The following is a 26,832-nucleotide window of genomic DNA, read 5'->3' as shown; positions in this document are numbered from 1 at the left end:
TTGGAGACAGTAAACAAGTGAAAAAAAACACAAATAATGTAAGTTTAGAAAGTGATAATGTAAGTTCAGAAAGAACATAATGTCAAGGCTATTTCAGATAGAATGGATTAATGAAAGCTGAAATGAAATTGAATACAAAAGATGAATATTATATTCATACATAAACCTCAAATTCTGGTGGTCACATTTAAGAACGAAAGCGAGCTACAAAAAGAAGCCACTGTCCAAAATGTTAAAAAAACCTTGAAAGTACATATGCATTTTGGGGTTGCATATTTTGTAGTCTTTCCACTCAGTTTCTGATTCCAGAAATACTCTGGGGCCTCTAACTTTTAAAAATAATTTCAGTGGAAACATCCCTGTCAAATTAAGGAATGTGCTTCTTTGTATTAGTTCCATCTCTCTCTCATAAGTACTTACCGCCTTCACTTCTGCTTCTTTCTTTATGTCATCAACATAGGAAAGCACAAAGTCAATTTTCCTAATCCCATCTCTGAAGAAGATAGAATCTTTGCTTTGTTCATCTTTTTTAAACTGCAGGAGACATGAATGGCACAGCTTTAAATTACAGTAGTATTTTCAGATGGCAAAAACATGAAAGAAATTAAATTAAAATTTGTTCACCACCTAATTTCATTTTCCGAAAAGGACAGATGCAGACAGAGCTTTCATCAGTGGAAGATCAGGCTTAGTTTAGAAAGTCACATTCATAAAGAAGTTACATATTAAACAATGAAGACTCAAGATGAAACTAAGCATATTGACTACATGCACATATAATAAAAATGCTACAATTATACTAAAATACAAAATGAATACATGTATACATTGATTCCAAAAGCATATTCAGAGAGAGACTTGTTACTTCATTAACCAAAATACCAATTAGTCCAACAAATAATTCATGGTCACATACTACTTTAGGGGTATAATTAATTACAGATTAATTAATGAATTAGTGCAAGAACACTGCAAGAACAAAAACACAATTAATGCTCATGCTATGTTTTCATAAAATTGCTACTTTTAATTAACTTTTTGAAGGGTTAAAATAAAATCAAGATGCAGCTAAAAATCAGAAAGCAAGTTAGCTTGCTAGCTGACTTCAAGTAAACTCGCATACAAATCTCCTTTTCAACATCAATTATTTAAGTGAGCCAAAATCAATCCATTGTTTAAATCTGTGTTATCAATTCTCTCAGTAAAATGGTCAAACTTGCAAATTTACCCTTCACATGTATAGTTCATTAATTCCTCCCCTTTCAAAACTACAAAAACATCCGAGAGCTTCAAAAAGAAGAGATTTTAAGTTTGACTGACTTGGTCCGCTTGGGAGTTTATATGTGATAGTTAATATTTGGAACAGTCCACATATAATACCTAGAATGAGGTAAATAGATGATACAGTGCATATCAGTGATCTCTCTAACCCTGTGATGTAAATTTATAATATAGACAACTTTACAACTGCTTGAGCTAACTTGTGAATGGGGAACTGGGTTTTTAATTTTCATAACTGGTATTTATTTCAGTGTATGAGTTTCTTTTATGGTATTCTATGCTGTTTTTCATTCAAGTCAGCCCAGGCAAATCACCCATAAAAAGGACTGGATGTAGATCAGTCAAGAAAGAATAAGAAAAAAATCTCATGCTTGATCTGTGGTTTATGAACAGAATAACTGTATTTTAGTTATACAAATGCATAACTGGTATGTCTCAGAAAGAACTAGCTCCCAAGGCACAGGAGGAAACAAGTGAAAAAAGAATGAAGAAACAAAAAATACTCAAGGAGTGCAGAGATTCCATGTTAAGATTTAGTCATTTAAATGTTATGTCAGTTTTCTGCACCCCAAAGGATACATAGTCATCTCTCGTCTCATAAAAGTTAAAAAAAAAAAAAAAACCCAAGAAAAATTCAAACTGTTATCATGTTATAAATCTTGATTATAAATCACGAAAAAAAGTGAACAAAATGAAAAATTATTTGAGCTCTTGTAAGTTGTCACAGGATTAGCATATTTTATGAAATTACCAAACTGGGGAAGGGAAAATAATACTAATTATATTAAATACAATCAAAGCAAAAAATTAGAGGGAAAAATAATAATCTTTTTGCTCTAAGTCTGGGTCATATTTTGTCTGGTAGAGTTGTTTTTTTTTTAATGACATATACTGGTAAGAATTCATAGTTTGTTTGAACAGCTAAATTTAGGTCCACAAAGAGAAGTTCTGGTGATATAAGATGTGCATATAGAAATCAACAAAAACCACACTCAGACTTTTTTTCCATTAGGGACCTAACTACAAAGTAGTTAGACTATTTAATCCTATTATTTTCTGAATGTTCAGTCAAAATGTGCTGTTCTGAGTTGCTCAGTCCTGTCCAACTCTTTGCAACCCCATGGACTGTAGTCTGCCAGGCTCCTCTGTCCATGAGCATATGTAATTCCCTTCTCTCAAAAACCAAAGGCTACCTAGAAAAACCCAAATCTCTATCATTATGTCATTCCCTAATTATAAACTGTAAAAAATTTTTAAAATACAGAGAAATCACCGGTAGCCCTGTAAAAGCTATGAGGAGAATCCCATGGATGGAGGAGCCTGGTAGGCTGCAGTCCATGGGGTCGCTAATAGTCGGATACAACAGAGCGACTTCACTTTCACTTTTCACTTTCATGCATTGGAGAAGGCAATGGCAACCCACTCCAGTGTTCTTGCCTGGAGAATCCCAGGGACAGGGGAGCCTGGTGGGCTGCTGTCTATGGGGTCGTACAGAGTAGGACACGACTGAAGCGACTTTGCAGAAGCAGCAGCAGACGTCCTTAGGACTGTTCATAGAAACCGGTTGAAGTCAACTGGGGCAGAAAAACATGACAATTTTGTTACATGTAATTGAAAACTATGAAAACATCTCATTCTTTTGTTTTGCACAAGACATGACATTAAGATCATTTTTTTTTTGCAGTGTGTGTATCTTTTTATTTATATTTGATTGTATTTGTATTTGTTCTTAGAAATGCCTATTTATAGTAAGGCAAACATCTGTGTGGCTATTGAATGAGGTAGATATTCTGAGGTTCATAAACTTGGATTCTTCATGGGAATTCATAAACTTCTGAAACTGTATGTAAATTGAATGTGTGTAAGTGCAAGTGCGTTTATTTGTGTGTTTGCGATTATATTTTTTTTAAGGAAGAGGTTCCAAAGCTTAAATCAGACCCAAAAAAGATTATGAATCACCATTCTAAAATCTCAGTTGCCTGGGAAATAGGAACCAATAACGAAGTCCCTCAAATTAATAGCATTCATTGCAACAAAAATGACTCAGGCTAGCAATGCAGCCATCCACAGCACAGGCAGTTATCATTTCATACTGGTTACCAGAAGACGCCGCGTCAGGAACAAATTGTATCGCTTGGCAGACTGTGAAGCAATCAATAGAATGTTAGCAAATCCTGCCCAGAATTAAAGATTTCCCCCAAAACAGATATGCAAACAAACAAACCCCAGTATGATCGCTCATGTGAATATGCGTGTGTATGTGTAATACTTAAGATTTGGAAGGTGGGAGAAGACAGTAAGAAGAAAAGAAGAACAAAAATAGAAAGAAGACAATAAAGAATAAATGAAAGAAAAAAAGGGGACTTTGAAGTAAAGTTCCCTAAATCCTTTTACAGTAACTTTAAATAATACACATTTGGGGACCTGGATTAAGAAAGAAAGAACAGAAAAAATAATGAAGGAAAACATGAGAACGGAAATGCAAAGTAAAATAGTTGTAGTAGAAATTCTGTTGTGTATACCTATATACATCAGGCAAAGAAAGCAAAATTATTACAGTTATTCTGGGACTGTGTATGGTATGAAAAACTCACCCAATAGTGTAAAATATTTCATTACTGAAAAAAAATACTGAAATGACCATTACCATATAAGTGTGCATGTAATTACTTTTTTTAGAAAGAGGTTCCAAGCTTTAATCAGATCTAAAAGATTAACAATCTTTCATTACAATTAAAATATTTCACTATCAGAATACTGGGAGGGAAAAGTCACTTAATTACTTAAATGCTGATTTGTCTTCAATCTTCAGTTACCATTATTTTTAGAATACCAAAGCAATTCACTAAAAAACATCTGGGATAATCAATGATATTTCAAAGGAAAACAACCTATGCCACAAAAAGGTAAGTACTATATTTCATAGTATAATGAAATTATAAATTATCTATTTAAATTATCAATAAAGAATTTCAGTTCTTGCCATGCAAAGTTTTGTTTATAACTGTTGTTTTTCTGGAATATGCTAAAGAGACCCGGCAACTGGTGACTAAGCTGGGAAAGTCTCAGCTCTGTAAACCGAAGAGCCTACTATGTACAGATGAGTTAATACTGCCTTTACTTAAAAAAAAGACAGATACATGATGGATGTTGGTCACCGTATAAAGCATATTATTTTGTGTTGGGCTGAAATATTTCAACTTAGCACTTTAACTTTCTTGGGATCTTTCATGAGATCCACAAGTTACTACTTTTTCTCAGATATTTTACCAGAAGTCATCATAAAATTGTTAAGGGAAATGAAACATTCATACTCTTAAGAAGCCATATAGGACCATATTATGACTTTCATGGGTTCCTTTTTCTATTAAATTTTTAATAAAAAATAATATATATGATTATACTTTTTTTACTCTGATTCTAAAGTATATTAATATTAAAACATTTCCATGGGCTTCAAAAAGTATTTTGTGCTTCCCATGCCTAAAGAATAAGTTGGTCCTGGAGTCATGGTTTAACTAGTACCACCACATTAAGAATGTTGAGAATGCAAGGTATAAAAATTTACCTAAATGACTGGCAAAAAGCCTTCTGTAATAAATACATCTAATGTCAAGTTACTTGGCAGCCTTTCCAATACACGATATCTTCACAATGTAAAAATCAGTGAGCTCGTATCAACAGTTGGTGCTGAAAAAGTACTGACTTAATATTTTTAAAAATTAATTTTAAATATATTAAATGAAGATCACCAAAGGACTTGATTACAAAATGATACAATTAACATTCCATAGACTAAAAATTTAGAATAACTTTATTATATATTTCCATCATGTGCCGAATATGTTCACTTTTCATTATAAAATAGTGTAGCAGCAACATTAAACCTACTAAAAATGTATTTTTAAAATCATTCCTATTTCCTTGTCACTTTAGTAACAAGGTATATTTACTTCTAGCTTTGGTGTATTGGTGTATTTACTTCTAGCTTTGGTGTATTTGGTGTATTTACTTCTAGCTTTGTCTAAGCACTGAATTTTTTAATATAATAAGTGGTTACATTTAATGCACACATTTTTCTTGCCTTTTTAATAATATTCAGTTCAGTTCAGTTCAGTCGCTCAGTCATGTCAGACTCTCTGGGACCCCATGAATCACAACACGCCAGGCCTCCCTGTCCATCACCAACTCCCGGAGTTCACTCAAACTCATGTCCATCGAGTCAGTGATGCCATCCAGTCATCTCATTGTCTGTTGTCCCCTTCTCCTCCTGCCTCCAATCCCTTCCAGCATTAGAGTTTTTTAAATATTACCATGATATTAAAATTCGTTTTCATATTATTATAAACTTGCCATAAGCATAACTTGTCTGTGTCTTTTCAATTCATTAAGTTTAATCGAATTTATTTGTGAAAAGATATGTTAGAGCCTCTTCTCTATAAACAGAGTTGAAAACTTTTATTACTGGTGCTATACAAAAGTTGGCAATAACATCTTTCTTCCATTACACATAACTTGAACATCTTAAGTCTGAACTTTTGAATTATTATGCCAGGTGTTTTAAATCTGTATATTTTTAAAATCCAAGATAGAAATGAGAGAGAGAGAGAGAGAGCAATGTCCAATTGGAAATTAAAAAATATATATTTACATGAGGATCAAAAATATGAAGCATCTATGGGCAGATTTAATATATATGTACAATACTTGCACATTAAAAATGAAAATATTGCTGATTATATTAAAACATACCAAAACAGAGATATATTTTATGTTCATGTATTGAAAAAGATCAATATCATTAAGATGCAAATTCTCCTGAAATTAAACTATAGATTCTAAGCAATACCAATCAGAACACCAATAATAATTTTTTTAGACTTGTCAAGCTGATTGTAAAATTTATATGAAAAATGTAGATTCTAGAGTAGCCAAACAATTTTGATAAAGAAGAATAAATTGGAAATAATCTGATTTTCATACTTTTACTATAAAGTGAAAGCAGAGACAATACTTTGTCAACAAAGGTTCTTCTAGTCAAGGCTATGGTTTTTCCAGTAGTCATGTATGGATGTGAGAGCTGGACTATAAAGAAAACTGAGCACCAAAGAATTGATGCTTTTGAACTATGGTGTTGGAGAAGACTCTTGAGAGTCCCTTGGACTGCAAGGAGATCCAACCAGTCCATCCTAAAGGAGATCAGTCCTGGGTGTTCATTGGAAGGACTAACTTTGAGACTGAAGCTCCAATACTTTGGCCACCTGATGCAAAGAGCTTACTTATTTGAAAAGACCCTGATGCTGGGAAAGATTGAGGGCGGGAGGAGAAGGGGACGACAGAGGATGAGATGGTTGGATGGCATCACCAACTCAATGGACATGAGTTTGGGTAAACTCCGGGAGTTGGTAACGGACAGGGGTCCTGGCATGCTGTGGTTCACGGTGTTGCAAAGAGTCGGACACAACTGAGCGACTGAACTGAACTGAACTGAGAGTAATCAGGACAGTGTAATATTGTCAGAAGAACAGACATATGATGGGGCAAAGCAGAGTTTAGAAATAAACTCATACCTACATGGTCAGTTTCCACAAAGGTGGTTCTATGAGGAAATGACAACACGTGCTACATATGAATAGTAAAAAGCAAGTAAGTTTAGTTCTCACCACAAATCATCTAGAAAAGTTAACTCAAAATGAATCCCAGACCAAAGGTAAGAGTTAAAAGTATAAAACTAGAAACTCTGAGAAAATGTCCTCTACTTTGGTACAGACAAGTATTTCTTAGAGCACAAAGCGCATGGTTCATTAAAAAAAAAAAGAATAAGAATCTGAACTTTGAAACTTTGAAAATTTGTTTTTTTAAAAAACAGTGTTAAGTTAAAAAAAAAAAAAAAAGGAAAGTCACAGATTGGGAGATGTCTGGAATACACAAAACTGACAAAGGTCTTGCCTTCAAACTTTTCACTCAACCACCAAAATTAAAAAGCTGACAATATCAAGTGCTGGGGAGCAGGGAGTACAACTAGAACTCTCATGCATTACCTGTGGGAATGAAAAATACACAACTCCTTTTAAAAATATTTTTGCAATTTCATATAAAGTTACACATACTATTTCCATATGACCCAGAAAATTTCTCCTAGGAAATTAACACAAAGAAATGAAAATATATGTCTATACAAACATCTCTTACATGAATACTCCTAAAAGGTTTATAAAGCTGAAAACAATTTAAATATCCATCAAACAGGTGAATGGATAAACAAATTCTGGTATATCCATACAATGGAATACTACTTAGCAATAAAACAAAAGAAACAAAAAACTTATGGAGATATTCAATGAGATTCAATTTATCAGTATCACGTGGAATTCTGGATGAGCTTCAGCAACATTGTGCTGAACAAAAAGTCTAGGATCCAGACATAAAATATAGTATAGATAGTATGATTCTGCTCACATATCACTTTAGAAAAAAATCTTTTTTAAAAAATAAGAGCTTGCCTAGGGCAGGGGTAAAACAGAAAAAATGAAGCTTTTTTCCTGAGGTAATAGAAATTTATATCTGGACTGCTGTGATTTGTTCAAATTTGTCAAACTGTACACCTATAATGCATTTTATTGTATGTAATGTATAAACAATAGCGATGATAATTTTAACTTGAACAGCTAGAAGAATAGATTGTGCGTAGTTGAGATATGAAAGATTTCAATTGAGCAGCTTCTTGTATGGGGAAAAAATTACATTTTAGACACATAAATATTGGAATGTCTTTAGACATTCAAATGCATATGGTGGGGAAAGACTTGGATATTTAAGCCTGAATGTCAGGCGAGATGTCTATACTAGAAACTTCAAATTGAGTGTGGCAACATATCAATGGTAATTAAAACCATGAAACTGAATAAGATCCCCAGGAGATGGAATTAAATGTCTTGAGTCCTAGAGCAATCCTATCTAAGTAGATACATGGACCAATTATAAATACAAATGGTAATCCACTCCAGTGTTCTTGCCTGGAGAATCCTGGGGACGGGGGAGCCTGGTGGGCTGCCGTCTATGGGGTCGCACAGAGTTGGACACGACTGAAGCAACTTAGCAGCAGCAGCAGCAAACTATATTCAAGCTAATTGCTTCTGGTTCATCTATTCAAATGTACATTCTGGATGGTTTGCACCTATGCCATACACGTCATAAAATATTTGAACAATTGTCCCTGAGTTGAGTAAAATCTACACCCCCTTAAAACCATTAACAGCATGTCGGTTGTTATTAAGGCATACCTCTAGTGAGCTTTCTAATATCCATTCCTCCTCCTTTAAACCCTAATAGCTTTTCAAATTATTCCCCTTAAATACAAACAGCACTCACTCTAATACAGGTTCTTTTAGGTATAATCTTCATTTTTCTGTATCTCATTTAATGGTTTTAGCATCCTTCTAACCTAGCTATTCAGCAAGCCATTTAGGTACCGATGACTTCCTGGTGGCTCAGAGGGCTTCCCTGGTGGCTTAGACAGTAAAGAATCTGCCTGCGATACAGGAGACCTGGGTTCAATCCCTGGGTCGGAAAGATCCCCTGGAGAAGGGAATGCCCATTCCAGTATTCTTGCCAGGAGAATTCTATGAGCAGAGGCTTCAGGTCATGGGGTTGCTGAGTTGGACACAACTGAGCGACTAACACTTTCAACAACACTTAGGTACTCAATCAAATCTACTGTTGGCTGTGCTGTGCTTAGAGGCTCAGTCATGTCTGACTCTTTGTGACCCCATGGACTGTAACCCACCAGGCTCCTCTGTCCATGGGGATTCTCCAGGTAAGAATACTGGGGTGGGTTGCCATGCCCTCTTCCAGCAGATCTTCTACTTTAACCCAAAAGTAAGAGGATAAATTGTGTGAATTCTTCCGAAGTTATAGACTCATTAGTCGGGAAGTTCTAGCATAATAATGGCTGGATTACTTTTTTTTTTCCCAAAGGGGAAATACATCCAATGATATCCAGCTGATATCTTCGGCTTGTCTCAGCAGATCCCTTTTCTATCCATCGCTACCCTGCTTTTTTTTCCTTGGGAGGGTGACTGGTTACAGATATCAAAGAGTTCCTCTCATCTCTGGCTTTCTACAGATGACTGGAAGGAGGGAGTAGAGTGTAAATTTCTTCCTTTCTGAGAATGGATTCAGGATAGTTCTAACCCTCCCTCCACTGAAGTTCACTGACTGTCTCCTGGGTCCTAACAACCGTCCCCTCTCAAATTCCTTCATGAGCAAGGGGGTGATAATAAATATGTAAACAGTTCCCCCAAAATAATCAAGGGAAAAAAAAAAGAAAATCTAACAGCTTGACAGGAAAATAGACAAGATATATAAACAGAATGATCCAGCAAAACAAATGAAAATAACCATCAATGTAGAAAAAAGATAAATGTCTCACTTATAGTGAGAGGTATGAAAGTTTAAATTATCCTAGGATAGAGTAGTAAATGAAAAAGCTCCAGTATCTATACCTCTCCAGACAGGCAAACATCTAAACTCAGTAAACACTGTTAGTAAGGCTCTGGAGAAAGAGAACACTTGTATATTTCCTGGAAATGCAAAACAGAGGGAAATTTGGCAATACACATGGTAAAATTACATATGCCTTTATTTTTGATGGTTAAATACTACTTAGAAAGATACACTTGGCCAAAATATTATAAGCCTGATTCCCAAGGGTCAAAGACTAAAAAAAGAGAAAAGATTTCCAAGATTACAAACAACCCAAAGGTCCATCAGTAAAAGACTGGATGAATACATTATCCTAAACCCACACAATTGAATGCTATGTCACCTACTAGCAAATGACAGTTAAATCAATACACAATACAGAGGGAACTCTAGGATATTTTTAAGTGAAAACCAAGGTATAGATCAATATATAGAGTATGCTGTCTTTAGTGTAAGAAGCAGGAGAAATGTAAATACACATATGTATTTAGACATGGACAAACAGAAAAGTAAAGGATGCACTGGAAGGACAAACTAAATAAAAATGCTTACTACAGAAGACTTAAGAGGAAAAAAGAAAGAAGACATTTTTCTTTGAAATGCTGATTCATAGTTTCAAACAGAGACGGATTTACCTTTAGATAATGAAGTCAAAGTTTCAGTGCCTCTTACATCAGTCCCTTCAAGCATTTAGGAAGAATTCTAGCAATGTGTTCGTTCTCACGGTCAAACATTTTTGTAAAGATTTTAAAGTAAATTATTGTCCTATTATTCTTCTTAAAAAGTGACACCAAAATAGCATAAGCTTCAGGCTCCACTTAACCTTATTTGATCTATAGTGTTCAACTTGGGAATCGGTAAGTGTTTAACATGGTCAAAAAATAAACATAAACTAAAAATTTAAAAATAAAATTTCCAGTATTTTATTTTGATCAACCCACAACCTTCATTCTGGAACATAAAGATCAGTATGCTAGTAAAAAGGAAAACATATGTATCAAAATTGTCAGTAAGAAAATAACTGTTTCCCCATCTTCCCAAATGGTATCTTTTAGTTACTAAGCAACGAATAAAAAATTTTGAATGCCTTTCAGTTCAGTTCAGTTCAGTCACTCAGTCCTGTCCGACTCTTTACGACCCCTTTATTTACCTCTTAATTGACATTCAAATTTGCTAAATAAATTGTACTTCTTCATGATTATTCTCAGGTGTGTACCTACAGGTAAGACAAGAGACATATGGACAAAGCATACTAAATTAGACCTCGGAAACCTGAGAGCTAATCTCATCCAGGATACATGTTTAATTTTGGACAAATCATTAAACGTCTTACACCCTTCATTTTCTCATCTCTAAAACTGAGAAAGTAAAATGCAAGCAAAGTGCTATGCTTTAAGAGCATTCTAACTAATGTGCCTGATGACACCTTTTTCCCCACAAGCAATGGATTGTTTGCAAAAAAATTATCAAATATCATGTATAAGAACTTGAAAAATAACTGTGAACTAAATAACAGTCTGACAGAATATGGTCTGACAGAATGTGGTCCACTGGAGAAAGGAATGGCAAATTACTTCAGTATACTTGCCTTGAGAACCCCATGAACAGTATGAAAAGGCAAAATGATAGGATACTGAATGAGGAATTCCCCAGGTCGGTAGGTGACCAGTATGCTACTAGAGATCAGTGGAGAAATAACTCTAGAAGGAATGAAGGGATGGAGCCAAAGCAAAACCAATACCCAGTTGTGGATATGACTTGTGATAGAAGCAAGGTCCGATGCTGTAAAGAGCAATATTGCATAGGAACCTGGAATGTTAGGTCCATGAATCAAGGCAAATTGGAAGTGGTCAAACAGGAGATGGTAAGAGTGAACGTAGACATTCTAGGAATCAGTGAACTAAAATGGACTGGAATGGGTGAATGTAACTCAGATGATCATTATATTTACTACTGTGGGCAGGAATCCCTTAGAAGAAATGGAGTGGCCATCACGGTCAACAAAAGAGTCCGAAATGCAGTACTTGGATGCAATCTCAAAAATGACAGAATGATCTCTGTTCGTTTCCAAGGCAAACCATTCAATATTACAGTAATCCAAGCCTATGCCCCAACCAGTAACGCTGAAGAAGCCAAAGTTGAACAGTTCTATGAAGACCTACATGAATTTTAGAACTAACACCCCAAAAAGATGTCCTTTTCATTATAGGGGACTGGAATGCAGAAGTAGGAAGTCAAGAAACACCTGGAGTAACAGGCAAATTTGGCCTTGAAGCACGGAATGGAGCAGGGCAAAGGCTAATAGAGTTTTGTCAAGAGAATGCACTGGTCATAGCAAACACCCTCTTCCAACAACACAAGAGAAGACTCTACACATGGACATCACCAGATGGTCAACACTGAAATCAGATTGATTATATTCTTTGCAGCCAAAGATGGAGAAGCTGTATACAGTTAGAAAAAACAAGACCAGGAGCTGACTGTGGCTCAGATCATGAACTCCTTATAGCCAAATTCAGACTTAAATTGAAGAAAGTAGGGAAAACCCCTAGACCATTCAGATATGACCTAAATCAAATCCCTTATGATTATACAGTGGAAGTGAGACATAGATTTAAGGGACTAGATCTGATAGATAGAGTGCCTGATGAACTCTGGACGGAGGTTCGTGACATTGTACAGGAGGCAGGGACCAAGACCATCCCCATGGAAAAGAAATGCAAAAAAGCAAAATGGCTGTCTGAGGAGGCCTTACAAATAGCTGTGAAAAGGAGAGAAGCGAAAAGCAAAGGAGAAAAGGAAAGATATAAGCATCTGAATGCAGAGTTCCAAAGAATAGCTAGGAGAGATAAGAAAGCCTTCCTCAGCGATCAGTGCAAAGAAATAGAGGAAAACAACAGAATAGGAAAGACAAGAGATCTCTTCAAGAAAATTAGAGATACCACGGGAATATTTCATGCAAAGATGGGCTCGATAAAGGACAGAAATGGTGTGGACCTAACAGAAGCAGGAGATATTAAGAAGAGGTGGCAAGAATACACAGAAGAATCTGTACAAAAAAGATCTTCATGACCAAGATAATCACAATGGTGTGGTCACTCACCTAGAGCCAGACATCTTGGAATGTGAAGTCAAGTGGGCCTTAGAGAGCATCACTACGAACAAAGCTAGTAGAGGTGATGGAATTCCAGTTGAGCTATTTCAAATCCTGAAAGATGATGCTGTGAAGTGCTGCACTCAATATGCCAGCAAAGTTGGAAAACTCAGCAGTGGCCACAGGACTGGAAAAGGTCAGTCTTCATCCCAATCCCAAAGAAAGGCATTGCCAAAGAATGCTCAAACTACCGCACAATTGCACTCATCTCACACGTTAGTAAAGTCATGCTCAAAATTCTCTAAGCCAGGCTTCAGGAATACGTGAACCGTGAACTTTCAGATGTTCAAGCTCATTTTAGAAAAGGCAGAAGAACCAGAGATCAAATTGCCAACATCCGCTGGATCATGGAAAAAGCAAGAGAGTTCCAGAAAAACATCTATTTCTGCTTCATTGACTATGCCAAAGCCTTTGACTGTGTGGATCACAATAAACCGTGGAACATTCTGAAAGAGATGGGAATACCAGACCACCTGACCTGCCTCTTGAGAAACCTGTATGCAGGTCAGGAAGCAACAGTTAGAACTGGACATGGAACAACAGACTGGTTCCAAATAGGAAAAGGAAAATGTCAAGGTTGTATATTGTCACCCTGCTTATTTCACTTCTATGCAGAGTACATCATGAGGCACGCTGGGCTGGAAGAAGCACCAGCTGGAATCAAGATTGCCGGGAGAAATATCAATAACCTCAGATATGCAGATGACACCACCCTTATGGCAGAGAGTGAAAAGGAACTAAAAAGTCTCTTAATGAAAGTGAAAGAGGAGAGTGAAAAAGTTGGCTTGAAGCTCAACATTCAGAAAATGAAGATCATGGCATCTGGTCCCATCACTTCATGGGAAATAGATGGGGAAACAGTGGAATCAGTGTCAGACTTTATTTTTGGGGGCTCCAAAATCACTGCGGATGCTGACTGCAGCCATGAAATTAAAAGATGCTTACTCCTTGGAAGGAAAGTTATGACCAACCTAGATAGCATATTAAAAAGCAGAGACATTACTTTGCCAACCAAGGTCCGTCTAGTCAAGGCTATGATTTTTCCAGTAGTCATGTATGGATGTAAGATTTGGACTGTGAAGAAAACTGAGTGCCGAAGAATTGATGCTTTTGAACTGTGGTGTTGGAGAAGACTCTTGAGAGTCCCTTGGACTGCAAGGAGGTCCAACCAGTCCATTCTAAAGGAGATCAGTCCTCGGTGTTCATTGGAAGGACTGATGCTAAAGCTGAAACTCCAATACTTTGGCCACCTAATGCAAAGAGCTGACTCACTGGAAAATACTGATGCTGGGAGGGATTAGGGGCAGGAGGAGAAGGGGACGACAGAGAATGAGATGACTGGATGGCATCACCGACTCGATGCACGTGAGTTTGAGTGAACGCTGGGGGTTGGTGATGGACAGGGAGGCCTGGCGTGCTGTCATTCATGGGGTCGCAAAGAGTCGGACACGACTGAGCTACTGAACTGAACTCAAGTAAGAGTCATAATTGGTGATTATACAAAGATAACTCATAATGTCCATGCAAGAAAGTGTGCTACTGATTGCTGCTTACCCGTGGTTCTTGACAGATGAGAAAACTGGACTCTCTGCTTCTCGGGTCCTAATAGCACCATGGAAAAGACACAGCACTGTTAATAATAATGCAACGGAGAGCATACAACTGTCAACAACAAAAACTCTAGATTCTCTATGCAAAATCTAAACCTACAACTCAGGGGAGCTATGAAAACACATGAAATTGGATGCAAAATTCTGTATGTACGTGGGACTTCCCAGGTGGTGCTAGTGGTAAAGAACCCACCTGACAATGCAGGATACATAAGAGATGTGGGTTTGATCCCTTGGTTGGGAAGCTCCCCTGGAGGAGGGCATGGCTACCCACTCCAGTATTCTTGCCTGGAGAATCCCCATGGACATTGGAGCCTAGCAGGCTATGGTCCATAGGGTCACAAAGAGTTGGACACGATTGAGCAACTAAGCACAGCACAGATATAACTTTTCTTCTTTTAATTCTGATTTTATTTAGGTTCTCTTGTTTTCTTAATTGAAACTGAAAGCTTGTAAATTTTATTTATCTTTTCAAATATCAGCTCTTAATTTCATTGATCTTTTCTATTGTCTTTTTAGTCTCTATGTCATTTACTTCTGTTCTGATCTTTACCTACTTTTATGAAGAGTTTTTATCATAAATGGATGTTGAATTTTGTCAAATGATTTTCGGTATCATATTCTTTTTATCTTTGATGTGATCATATGATTTTTATCCTTTATTTTGTCAATGTGATGTATTATGTTGACTGATTTGCATGTATTGAACCATCCTTGCATCCCTGGAATAAATTTTCACTTGACCATGGCATATGATCCTTTTAATGTATTTTTTAATTCTTCTTGCTAATATTTTGTTAAGTGTATTTGTATATGTGTTCAAGAGGTATATAAGCCTGTAATTTTCTTTTTTTGTGGTGTCCTTGTCTGGTTTTTGTATCAGCATAGTTCTGGCCTCATAAAATGAATTTGGAAGTGTTTCCTTTTCCTCAATATTTTGGAAGGGCTTGAGAATGATAGATATTAAATTTTCTTTGAATGTTTGGTAGAGTTCTCCAGTGAAGCCATCTGGTCCTGGAATTGTGTTTGTTGAGAAGTTTTTGATTAATTATGAAGTTATATATCACCATAAGAAAGGCTATATATGACAAGCCCACAGCGAACATCATGCTCAAAAGAAAAGTTTTCACCTTTTTCTGTAAGATCACGAATAATAATAGGATGTTCATTCTTGACACTTTTAGTTAACATAATATTGCAAGTCCTAGCCTTATCAATTAAGAAAGAAGAATAAATAAAAGGCCTACGACATTTAAAAGGAAAAGTAAAACTGTCACTATTTGCAGATGGCATGAGTTAATATAAACAAAAACCTGATGACTACCCCCCCAGAACTGTTAGAACTAATTATTAAATTTAGTAAAGCTGCAGGGTATGAAAATACACAAAAATCAGCTGCACTTCCACACACACTAGTAAAGAGTTATCATAAAGAGAAATTAAGAAAACAATCCCATTTACAATTGCATCAAAAAGAATAAAATACTTAAGAATAAATTTAACCACGGAAGTGAAAGACCCATAACACATTGCTGAAAGACCCTGAAGAAACACATAAGTAGAAAGATATCTATGCTCATGGATTGGAAGCTTAATATTGTTAAAATGTCCATATCACACAAAGCAATCTACAGATTAATTCAATCAACCATAATTCCAATGGCATTTTTCACAGAACTGAAACAATCCTAAAATTTGCCTAAACCCACAAAAGACCCTGAATAACCCAACCAATCTTAAGAAAGAAGAACAAATTTGGAGGCATTATGTCTTCTGATTTCCAACTATATTATAAATATATAGTAATCAAAATATAATAGTATTGATATAAACACAGAAACATAGATGAACAGAACAGAGAGCCCCAAAATAAACCCATTATATATGATCAATTAATTTATAACAAAGGAGCCATCAAAATACAATGGGGAAAGGACAGTGTCTTCTTCAATAAGGGGTGTTAGGGACACTGGATAGTCACATGCAAAATAATGCAACTAGACCACTATATTACACCATACACAAAAATTAATTAAAAATGCATTAAAGAATTGAGTGTAAGAAAAAAATATAGGTGGTAAGCTCCTTGACGTGAGTCTCAGAGATAATTTTTTGCATCTGACTCTAAAACCAAATGCAATAAAAACAAAAATAAACCAGTGGGATTACACCAAACTAAAAAGTTTCTGCATAGCAAAGGAAATCATTAACAAAGTGAGAAGGCAGCCTACCAAATGGGAGAAAATATTTGCAAATCATACACCTCATAAGAGGTCAACACCAAAATATATATACATATATATAAAAAACCCATACAACTCAATAGCAAAAAAGCCAAACAATCCCATTGAAAACATGGGCAGAGGATCTGAATAAACATTTGCCCAAAGAAATACAGATGGCCAACAGGCACATGAAAAGATGTTCAACATCACTAATCATCAGAGAAATGCAAATCAAAATCACTGTGAGATATCACCTTACTCTTGTAAGAATTGCTACTATCAAAAAGAATAACAGCGTTGGCAAGATTATGGGGAAAAGGGAACCCCTATGCACTGCTGATGGGAATATAAATCGGTACAGATACTTTGAGAAACAGTATGGAGATTTTTCAAAAAATTAAAAATAGAACTACCACAGGGTCTGGCAATCCCACTTTTGGTTATTTATCCAATGAATAAGAAAATACTTATTTGAAAAGATACATGAAACCCTAAGTTCACCGCAACATTATTTACAATAGCCAACATATGGAAACTACCTGAAGTACCTATGAACGGAAATGCACTAATCAGATACCACTAACTCTAACAAAAAAGGCCATCAAATATTATTCCTTGCATTATAGTCAAGCAGAGTGTTAAGCTAAAATACTATTATCTTGCATATCAAGTCTCAGCATATCTGAGTTTACATCACAGAAAGCCTCAAAACAAATCCAAACTTACGTTTTTTCTCCTGTAACACCCAGAAAGATTCAATATTAAGTTTACGTGAAACATGGAATTTGCTTTATTTAAAAATTAACAGGTTGGAGGACAAAACATGAAGAATGTAGTATGAATAAATAACCGAAGTACAAAGACCCAAGTATTCATATGAAGTACACATTTAACCTTGCCTCAATTTTTGCTCAGACTTATAAGAAGCTAATACATATATTTAACTTACCTCATTTGCTTTGGAATGATCTTCTTTACTGACTCGTCTGTCTAAAGTAAACAACAAAAAAAGCCATGTTAAAATGGCCAGCTGATCACAATATGTTAAAACTATCAATAGGGAGAATTCAAAATTTAAAAGATCATATTATCTGTGAACAGAAACAATTTTAATTCTTCCTTTCCAATTTAGATGTCTTTTATTCCTTTTCCTGCCTAACTGGTCTGGCTAGAACTTCTAGTACAATGCTGAATGCTGCTGCTGCTGCTGCTAAGTCGCTTCAGTCGTCTCCGACTCTGTGCGACCCCATAGACGGCAGCCCACCAGGCTCCGCCATCCTAGAAGTGACAAAAGTAAATATCCTTGGATGACCAACAAAGTTAACTCATAAACAAAGTTCCTAATAAGTATTAAAAGTATAAAGGGGTTCTGAGATTTAAAAAAAGTTGACAAATGCTATCTTAGCTATAAATTCAGCAGAAATGCATGCACTATGGGAATGGAACAAGAATGTTCATAACAGTATTATTGGTAATAACCAGAAAACCAAGGTTTCCCAGGTGGCTCAGTGGTTAGAGAAACAAAACAAAATAAAACCCGCCTGCCAACGTAGGAGACACAGGAGATGTGTGTTCGATTTTAGGGCTGGAAAGATACCCTGGAGAAGGAAAAGGCAACCCACTCCAGTACTCTTGCCTGGATAAAATCCCATGGACAGAGAAGCCTGGTGGGCTACACTCCATGGGGTTGCAAAGAGTTGGACAAGACTGAGCACACAACACTCAGAAAATCAGCATCACCCCAAATATCCAGAAACAATAAATAAAATGTAGATTAAAAAGTGGATCAATACAATGTAGTATAATCACACCATGTATGGTACTTAGCAATAAAATTGAATTAGTTTTAAATAGATGCAAAAACATAAATCTCCCAGAAATAGTTCAGCAAAAAGACAGAAATAATTAGCAATATTTCAATTACATAAAGTTTAACTATGCAAAACCAAAGCATGTTACTTACGGATGAATACTTAAGGGAAGGTAAATGTTGGGATACAATTAATACAATTACTCGCCAAAAAAACACTCCAGTTCCCTAAGCTCAGATTCAAACAACACACCAAATATTCAGGCCCTCTCTGCACTGACCTGTGACAACCTGGGCTCAGGAAACTGACATATGCTGCTACTCTGGCTACTGCTAATGCTGTGAATAGGAAACTGTTCTTTGTCTCCCATCCAGGTGTCTCTTAATCTTCTACCAGTAACCATGAAATTGTAACAGGCTGCTTTGTCAACTTTCAAATGCAGTCAAGTCTCAGACTTTTCACAGTTCTTGACATTGATCATCAGTACAACGATAATAATGGTGGTGATAATCGCTAACATGCATTGATTCTCTATTGTTAAATTTAAAGTACGGTAGTGGAGACAGAAAAGAAATGCAAAAAAGGCAAAATGGTTGTCTGAGGAGGCCTTACAAATAGCTGAGAAAGGAAGAGAAGAAAAGACAAAGGAGAAAAGGAAAGGTATACCCATTTGAATGCAGAGTTCCAAAGAATAGCAAAGAGAGATAAGAAAGCCTTTCTCAGCGATCAATGCAAAGAAATATAGGAAAACAACAGAATGGGAAAGACTAGAGATCTCTTCAAGAAAATTAGAGATACCACGGGAACATTTCATGCAAAAGGGATAAAATAAAGGATAGAAATGGTATGGACCTAACAGAAGCAGAAGATATTAAGAAGAGGTGACAAGAATACACAGAAGAACTATACAAAAAAGATCCTCATGACCCAGATACCAAGATGGTGTGATCACTCACCTACAGCCCCACATGCTGGAATGTGAAGTCAAGTGGGCCTTAGAAAGCATCACTACGAACAAAGCTAGTGGAGGTGATGGAATTCCAGTTGAGCTATTTCAAATTCTAAAAGATGATGCTGTGAAAGTGTTACACTCAATATGCCAGCAAAGTTGAAAAACTCAGCAGTGGCCACAGGACTAGAAAAGGTCAGTTTTCATTCCAATCCCAAAGAAAGGCAATGCTAAAGAATGTTCAAAGTACTGCACAATTGCACTCATCTCACATGCTAGCCAAGTAATGCTCAAAATTCTACAAGCCAGACTTCAACAGTATGTGAACCATGAACTTCAAGATGTCCAAGACGGATTTAGAAAAAGCAGAGAAACCAGATATCAAATTGCCAACATCCGTTGGATCATCGAAAAAGCAAGAGAGTCCCAGAAAAACACCTACTTCTGCTTTATTGACTGTGTGAAAGCCTTTGACTGTGTGGATCACAACAAAGTGAAAAATTCTTAAAGAGCTGGGAATACCAGACCACCTTCCTGCCTCCTAAGAAATCTGTATGCAGGTCAAGAAGCAATCCTTAGAACTGGATATGGGACAACAGATTGATTCCAAATCGGGAAAGCAGTACATCAAGGTATATTGTCGCCCTGTTTATTTACCTTGTATGCAGAATATAGCATGCGATATGCTGGGTTTGATGAAGCACAAGTTAAAATCAAGATTGCTGGGAGATATATCAATAACCTCAGATATGTAGATGACACTACCCTTATGGCAGAAAGCGAAGAAGAACTAAAGAGCTTCTTGATGAAAGTGAAAGAGGAGAGTGAAAAAGTTGGCTTAAAACTCAATATTCAGAAAACTAAGATTATGGCATTGAGTCCCATCACTTCCTGGCAAATAGATGGGGAAACAATGGAAACAGTGAGAGACTTTATTTTTTGGGGTTCCAAAATCACTGCAGATGGTGACTGCAGCCATGAAATTAAAAGACTCTGGCTCCTTGGAAGAAAAGCTATGTCCAACCTAGACAGCATAGTAAAAAGCAGAGACATTACTTTGCCAACAAAGATCAGTCCAGTCAAAGCTATGGTTTTCTAGTAGTCATGTATGGATGTGAGAGTTGGACTATAAAGAAAGCTGAGTGCTGAAGAATTGATGCTTTTGAACTGTGGTGTTGGAGAAGATTCTTGAGAATCCCTTGGACTGCAAGGAGTGAAAAGCGTTAATCCTAAAGGAAATCAGTCCTGAATATTCATTGGAAGGACTGATGCTGGCAAAGACTGAAGACAGGAAGAGAAGTGGAAGACAGAGGATGAGATGGTTGGATGGCATCACCGACTCGATGGATGTGAGTTTGAGTGAACTCCGGGAGTTGGTGATGGACAGGGAGGCCTGGCGTGCTGCAGTCCATGGGGTCTCAAAGAATCAGACATGACTTAGCGACTGAACTGAGAGGAGACAGACCCAAAACTGATAAATGCTATACAAGAGACTAAAAGAGCAAACAGAGAAAGTAAGAAAAACAAGGAGGGATGCGGTTTAGACATAAGGAACTCAGAAAATCTCTCTGAGGGGGTAATAATTATACTGAGATGGGAAAGTTGAAAGGTTACAAGAAACATGAGAACACGCAAAGGCTGGAAGACAGGAACAGTTTTTTAGGTGCTGGAAGAAACAAAGGCCAAGCTAAAGATGAGTAGGTAAACGGCAGACAGATATAACAGGGTGCTGGAAAGGCATGGAGTCGGGGGACCATTTGTGGAGGACCTTGTATGACTAGATTTCTTCTTTGATGAAATAGGAAGCCACGAAAAAGTATTTAAATAGTATTTACATTTAAATTTTATGAAAAGTACTAGTTGCTGACTGGAGGATGTGTTAAAAGATATTGAGAACTGAGAAAAGAAATAAATCATGAGAGGTTGATGCAATAAATCACCAGAGATGATGGGGGTCTGACCTGCAGTTGGAAACACTGCAAATGAAGGCACCTAAGTGGACTCTTGAGAAACCTGTATGCAGGTCAGGAAGCAACAGTCAGAACTGGACATGGAACAACAGACTGGTTCCAAATAGGAAAAGGAGTACATCAAGGCTGTATATTGTCGCTCTGCTTATTTAACTTATATGCAGAGTACATCATGAGGAACGCTGGGCTGGAAGAAGCACAAGCTGGAATCAAGACTGCAGGGAGAAATATCAATAACCTCAGATATGCATATGACACACCCTTATGGCAGAAAGTGAAGAGAACTAAAAAGCCTCTTGATGAAAGTGAAAGAGGAGAGTGAAAAAGTTGGCTTGAAGCTCAACATTCAGAAAACGAAGATCATGGAATCTGGTCCCATCACTTCATGGGAAATAGATGGGGAAACAGTGGAAACAGTGTCAGACTTTATTTTGGGGGGCTACAAAATCACTGCGGATGCTGATTGCAGCAAAAGACACCTGCTCCTTGGAAGAAAAGTTATGACCAACCTAGATAGTATATTAAAAAGCAGAGACATTACTTTGCCAACCAAGGTCCGTCTAGTCAAGGCTATGGTTTTTCCCGTGGTCATGTATGGATGTGAGAGTTGGACTGTGAAGAAAGCTGATCGCCGAAGAATTGATGCTTTTGAACTGTGGTGTTGAAGAAGACTCTTGAGAGTCTCTTGGACTGCAAGGAGATCCAACCAGTTCATTCTAAAGGAGATCAATCCTGGCTGTTCATTGGAGGGACTAATGCTAAAGCTGAAACTCCAATACTTTGGCCACCTTGTGCGACGAATTGATTCACTGGAAAAGACTCTGATGCTGGGAAAGATTGGGGGCGGGAGGAGAAGGGGACGACAGAGAGTGAGATGGCTGGATGGCATCACCAACTCGATGGACATGAGTTTGAGTGAACTCCAGGAGTTGGTGATGGACAGGGAGGCCTGGCGTGCTGTGATTCATGGGGTCGCAAAGAGTCGGACATGACTGAGCGACTGAACTGAACTGAAGTGCACTATAGATATCTCAGTAAAATGGAAAACAAACTGCTAAGAAATTGCAGCTGTGCTGGTGGAGAGACAAAGAAGATGAAAGATTACTAGACTTGAGCAATTTGTGAATCCATTTACTGAAATGGGGAAGATTATTAATGGCAGGCAATTAATACATCAGATGCTGCTGGCTCCCCACAAATATCCTTTCTCTTCCTTGTTCTTTACTAACAAAATACTAATTATATGGTGCAGCCATGAGCTCTCACAAAAAAAGGACAAAAAAACACATTTCCTAGCCTTCCTTGCAATCTAAGAATACAGCGTAAATTCAAAGCTGTGTGCTGTGCCATGCTAAGCCACTTCAATCGCATTCAACTCTTTGCCACCCTGTGGACCATAGCACTCCAGGCTCCTCTGTCCATGGGATTCTCCAGGCAAGAATACTGGAGTGGATTGCCTTGCTCTTCTCCAGGGGATCTTCCCGACCCAGGGACTGAACCCGCATCTCTTACTTCTCCTTCATTGGCAGGCGAGTTCTTTACCACTAGTGCCACCTGGGAAGTCCAAATTCAAAGCTACCAAATATCATGTAAATGGCTTTAATGTCTATATGATATTCTAAGATGTGTGTAAGCATTAGTTGTAAATGCACGTAAATTGTTTCATGTAGCCAGTCGCTGGCACAGAGATCATGAATGTTATTCTTATTGATATTATTATTATTATTAGGATATATTCTATACTTTTATTAATTTTCACAAATCTTTCAAATTCTTTGGATAAGTTGTAGCATGTCAGAATAAAGATAAAAGAATATATTTTGTCTTCAGGTCTTTTTGTTGCAGGATCTATTAAACAGTTACTAGCTAGTGTAAGCAAAGTATGAAACTAACACGCTATAGATATAGCCACATCACTTAACTTTTCTGAGTACAGGTTTTCTCATCTAAAAGATTTAAAATATAGGTAAAAAATATTTGACATATACAAAATGTCACACAGTATCATTACCAAAGGGTTTTACTCATGAATACTGTCTAATGTACAGCTCCAAATTCCACAATGTCTCGACTACCTCTCACTGGACTTTCCAAAAAAAAAAAAGAAACCAATCTAGCAAACTCTTACAATAAGTAGATAAAGAATAGAAGTCTAAGAAAATATATGCCTTGTCTCTCAGTGTATTGTACTTGCACACTGGCATAGGGAGGCTTTTATTTTCTTGAGGACAAAAACAATCACTGTTATGCACAGAATTAAACACAGTTCCAAGCACAGAGAAAAAAATGTACACCTTAAGCTAGAGTTATAGAATATTTTATAATTCTCTATTTTAGAAAAGAAAGTAGAAAAACTGGAAACACTAACTAAAAATACTTCCTCTATTTTTGCTGTACTTAGCATAAAACAAATAGTTTAACAAATATTTTCAAACTGTTATCAGAACTTGATGCAAAGTGTTCATTTCAGAATGTGGAAGTGAAGGGAAGTGAAAGTCACTCAGTCTTGTCCGACTCTTTACAATTCCATGGACTATATACAGTCCATGGACTTCTCTAGGCCAGGATACTGGAGTGGGTAGCCTTTCACTTCTCCAGGGATCGAACCCAGGTCTCCCACACTGCAGGTGGATTCTTTACCAACTGACGATATAGTTCCTTCAGATTATCTCCAATCCATAAGAGTTCTCTCTCATGCTTTTGCCTTTCAGTTTGCTGATTCCTCACCCTGGATCTAACAACTGTTTCTTTTTTTAGCTAATTTTTGCCTTTTTTTCCACTTTACAACAGTTTTGACATCTTCCTTTAAAGCCTCTCCAGAAACCTCCTCATCTGGCCCCTGGTCAGCCTCCTCCCTGCTCCCATAGCACCCTGGCCTTAGCTCTTTGGGAAATGTAGCCCCACTCTGGGCTTCCCTGGTAGCTCAGCTGGTAAAGAATCTGCCTCCAATGCAGGAGACCCAGTTTGATTCCTGGGTTGGGAAGATCCCCCAGAGAAGGGATAGGCTACCCACTCCAGTATTCTTGGGCTTCCCTGGTGGCTCAGATGGTAAAGAATCCTCCTTCAGTGCAGGAGACCTGGGTTTGATCCCTGGGTCAGGAAGATCCCCTGGAGGAGGGCATGGCAACCCACTCCAGTATTCTTGCCTGGAGAATCCCCATGGACCGAGGAACCGAGCGGGCTAAAGTCCATGAGGTCGCAAAGAGTCAGACACGAATGAGAGACTAAGTACAGCACAGCACGGCCTGTTCTACCACCTGCTACAAGATTGCAAACTCCCTGAGAACCAGGCATTGTGTGCTTTGTAAACAGCATCCTTTCTGAAAAGCAGAAACATTAAAGAAGATAGATGTGTTTCCTAACACACCATGCTCCCTCTCTCACACAGCGCTCACCTACTTGCGCTCTCTCACACACAATCAGATGTTTGCACATGTCAGAGACCCAGATACACTTTCACACCCAGAAAATATAAAGTTGAAGAAACTGCGTAATCTACAAACCTCAGAGGCGTATCCGAAGAGGCAGGATTTGAAGCCAACAACTCTAGATCAGCTTCTTGCTATTCCTGCAACTTCCTCTCAAGTTAACAGAATTAGTTAGGCCACTTTTCCTGTGACCTAGAAACCAGAACTACGAAAGGTTCAGTACAGATCACTATCTCTCTCAGTCTCTCTAGTCGCTAAGTCATGTCCAGCTCTTGCGACCCCATGTACTGTAGCCCACCAGGCTCCTCTGTTCACGGGATTTTCCAGGCAAGAATACTGGAGTGGGTTGCCACTTCCTTCTCCAAGGAATCTTCCTGACCCAGTAATCAAACCCGGGTCTCCTGCATTGCAGGCACATTCTTTACTGGCTGAGCTATGAGGGAAGCCCTATCGATCACTATGGAGAATCATAAAATATGAGTCAAAATTTATGTCAGCCCAAAGACAGCTTTGAGTTTTCACTGAAAGCACATTACTAATACACACTCAGTGAACCCAGAACCCAAAAATAGCCCTTGGATTTACCAAATGGTCTTCTCAGTTTACATTTCTTCCAGGAGTATAAAATAACATAAACATAAATATGGCCCCAGACAAAAAATCGAATGTTTCAAATCAGAACTTGCTAATAATGTCGATCAGTCAGTAAGTCAATTTCAGCAACATTGACATTTTACTAGCAGCATTTCTTTACATAACAATTTAATGTTCTATTACACATTGCCTTTATAATTTCTCTTTAAAAATTATCATATTGTGGGAAAACAGTTAATTGGAGATCACTGATTGTTTCTATATTCAACTGTAAAGAAAATAAACAGAAAATATAACAAATCCTAGAAAAATCTATTATGTCTGAAAGGCACAGTGTAAATATTCTCTCTCCAGGGAGAAATTTTATCACATGTAAATCAATTGTTTAACTTTCTTTTCAAAGGTGATTTAGAAAATATGTAATAGAGATTCAGGCTTACCTATATTGGGGAATTTAAGAAATCCATTTTATATTAAAACACAAGAATAAAAGTAGCTCTTAAAAATTCATGCTGTGGGGGACTTCCCTGGTGGTAGTTGTATTTCCCTCTATATTTAATTATTTTTGTTTAAAAAGGGAGGAGTTGCTTCAAGTGATACCATCAATAAAATGGAAAGAGAATCCACAAACAGAAGAAAACATTTGCAAGCCATATACACTGAATATATAAAGTCTTCCTACACCACAATAATTAAAAGCAACTAATATTTTTAAACAGGCAAAGGATTTGAATAGACATTTTTTTCAATGAAGATACATGAATAGTTAATAAGCACTGAAACAGGTACTTAACACTTTTGGTCACTGAGAAAATGTAAATCAAAATCACATTGAGACAGCACTTCACAACCACTAGGGTTGCTATAAATAAAAAAGACAGACAATCACAAATGTTAGTGAAGACGTGGAGAAATTGGAGTCACTATATGCTACTTGTGAAAATACGAAAATGAGGCAGAAAACAGTTCAGCAATTTCTCAAAATGTTCTATATACAGCCACCATATTATTCAGTAATTCTAATACTAGGTGTATACCCAAGAAAAATACAAACGTATTTTCATACAAAATCTGGCAATAAATGTTCATAGCAGCATCATTCATAGTAGCCAAGGAAGTGGAAACAATTCAAATGTCCACCAATCGATAAACAGATAAAGTATGACTATATCTGCAATGGAATATTATTTGACAATAAGAAGGAATAATGCAATGATACAAGTTATAACATTCATGAACTTCAAAAACACTATGCTCAGAGGAAGAAACCAGTTACAAAAGATCACATATTGTATGAGTCTGTTTTCCAGAAGTGTTCAGAATCAG

At 37.1% G+C, this 26,832-nt stretch overlaps 1 protein-coding gene across 4 annotated transcripts in view; it reads right to left on the bottom strand.

Annotated features, from left to right (window-relative positions):
- Window positions 1-26,832, bottom strand: part of ANO5 (anoctamin 5) — a 95,828-nt gene that overhangs the window by 66,889 nt on the left and 2,107 nt on the right. For 3 of the 4 annotated variants that reach the window (XM_088832436.1, XM_088832435.1, XM_055416044.2), the window contains exons 2-5: window positions 17,704-17,744; window positions 14,474-14,521; window positions 3,382-3,423; window positions 421-534 (exon numbers count right to left, since the gene is read on the bottom strand). In XM_088832436.1, coding sequence (XP_088688562.1) covers window positions 421-534; window positions 3,382-3,423; window positions 14,474-14,521; window positions 17,704-17,744 — 245 coding nt within the window. The remainder of the gene's footprint in view (window positions 1-420; window positions 535-3,381; window positions 3,424-14,473; window positions 14,522-17,703; window positions 17,745-26,832) is intronic. The other variant, XM_055416045.2, reaches the window with a different exon arrangement.

The sequence above is a fragment of the Moschus berezovskii genome, chromosome 25 (assembly GCF_049115385.1).
Source record: "Moschus berezovskii isolate FMDL1 chromosome 25, NW_MosBer_1.0, whole genome shotgun sequence".
Lineage (NCBI taxonomy): Eukaryota > Metazoa > Chordata > Mammalia > Artiodactyla > Moschidae > Moschus > Moschus berezovskii.
Note: the sequence above shows the minus strand (reverse complement) of the source record. Positions and strands in the feature narration are given on the sequence as shown.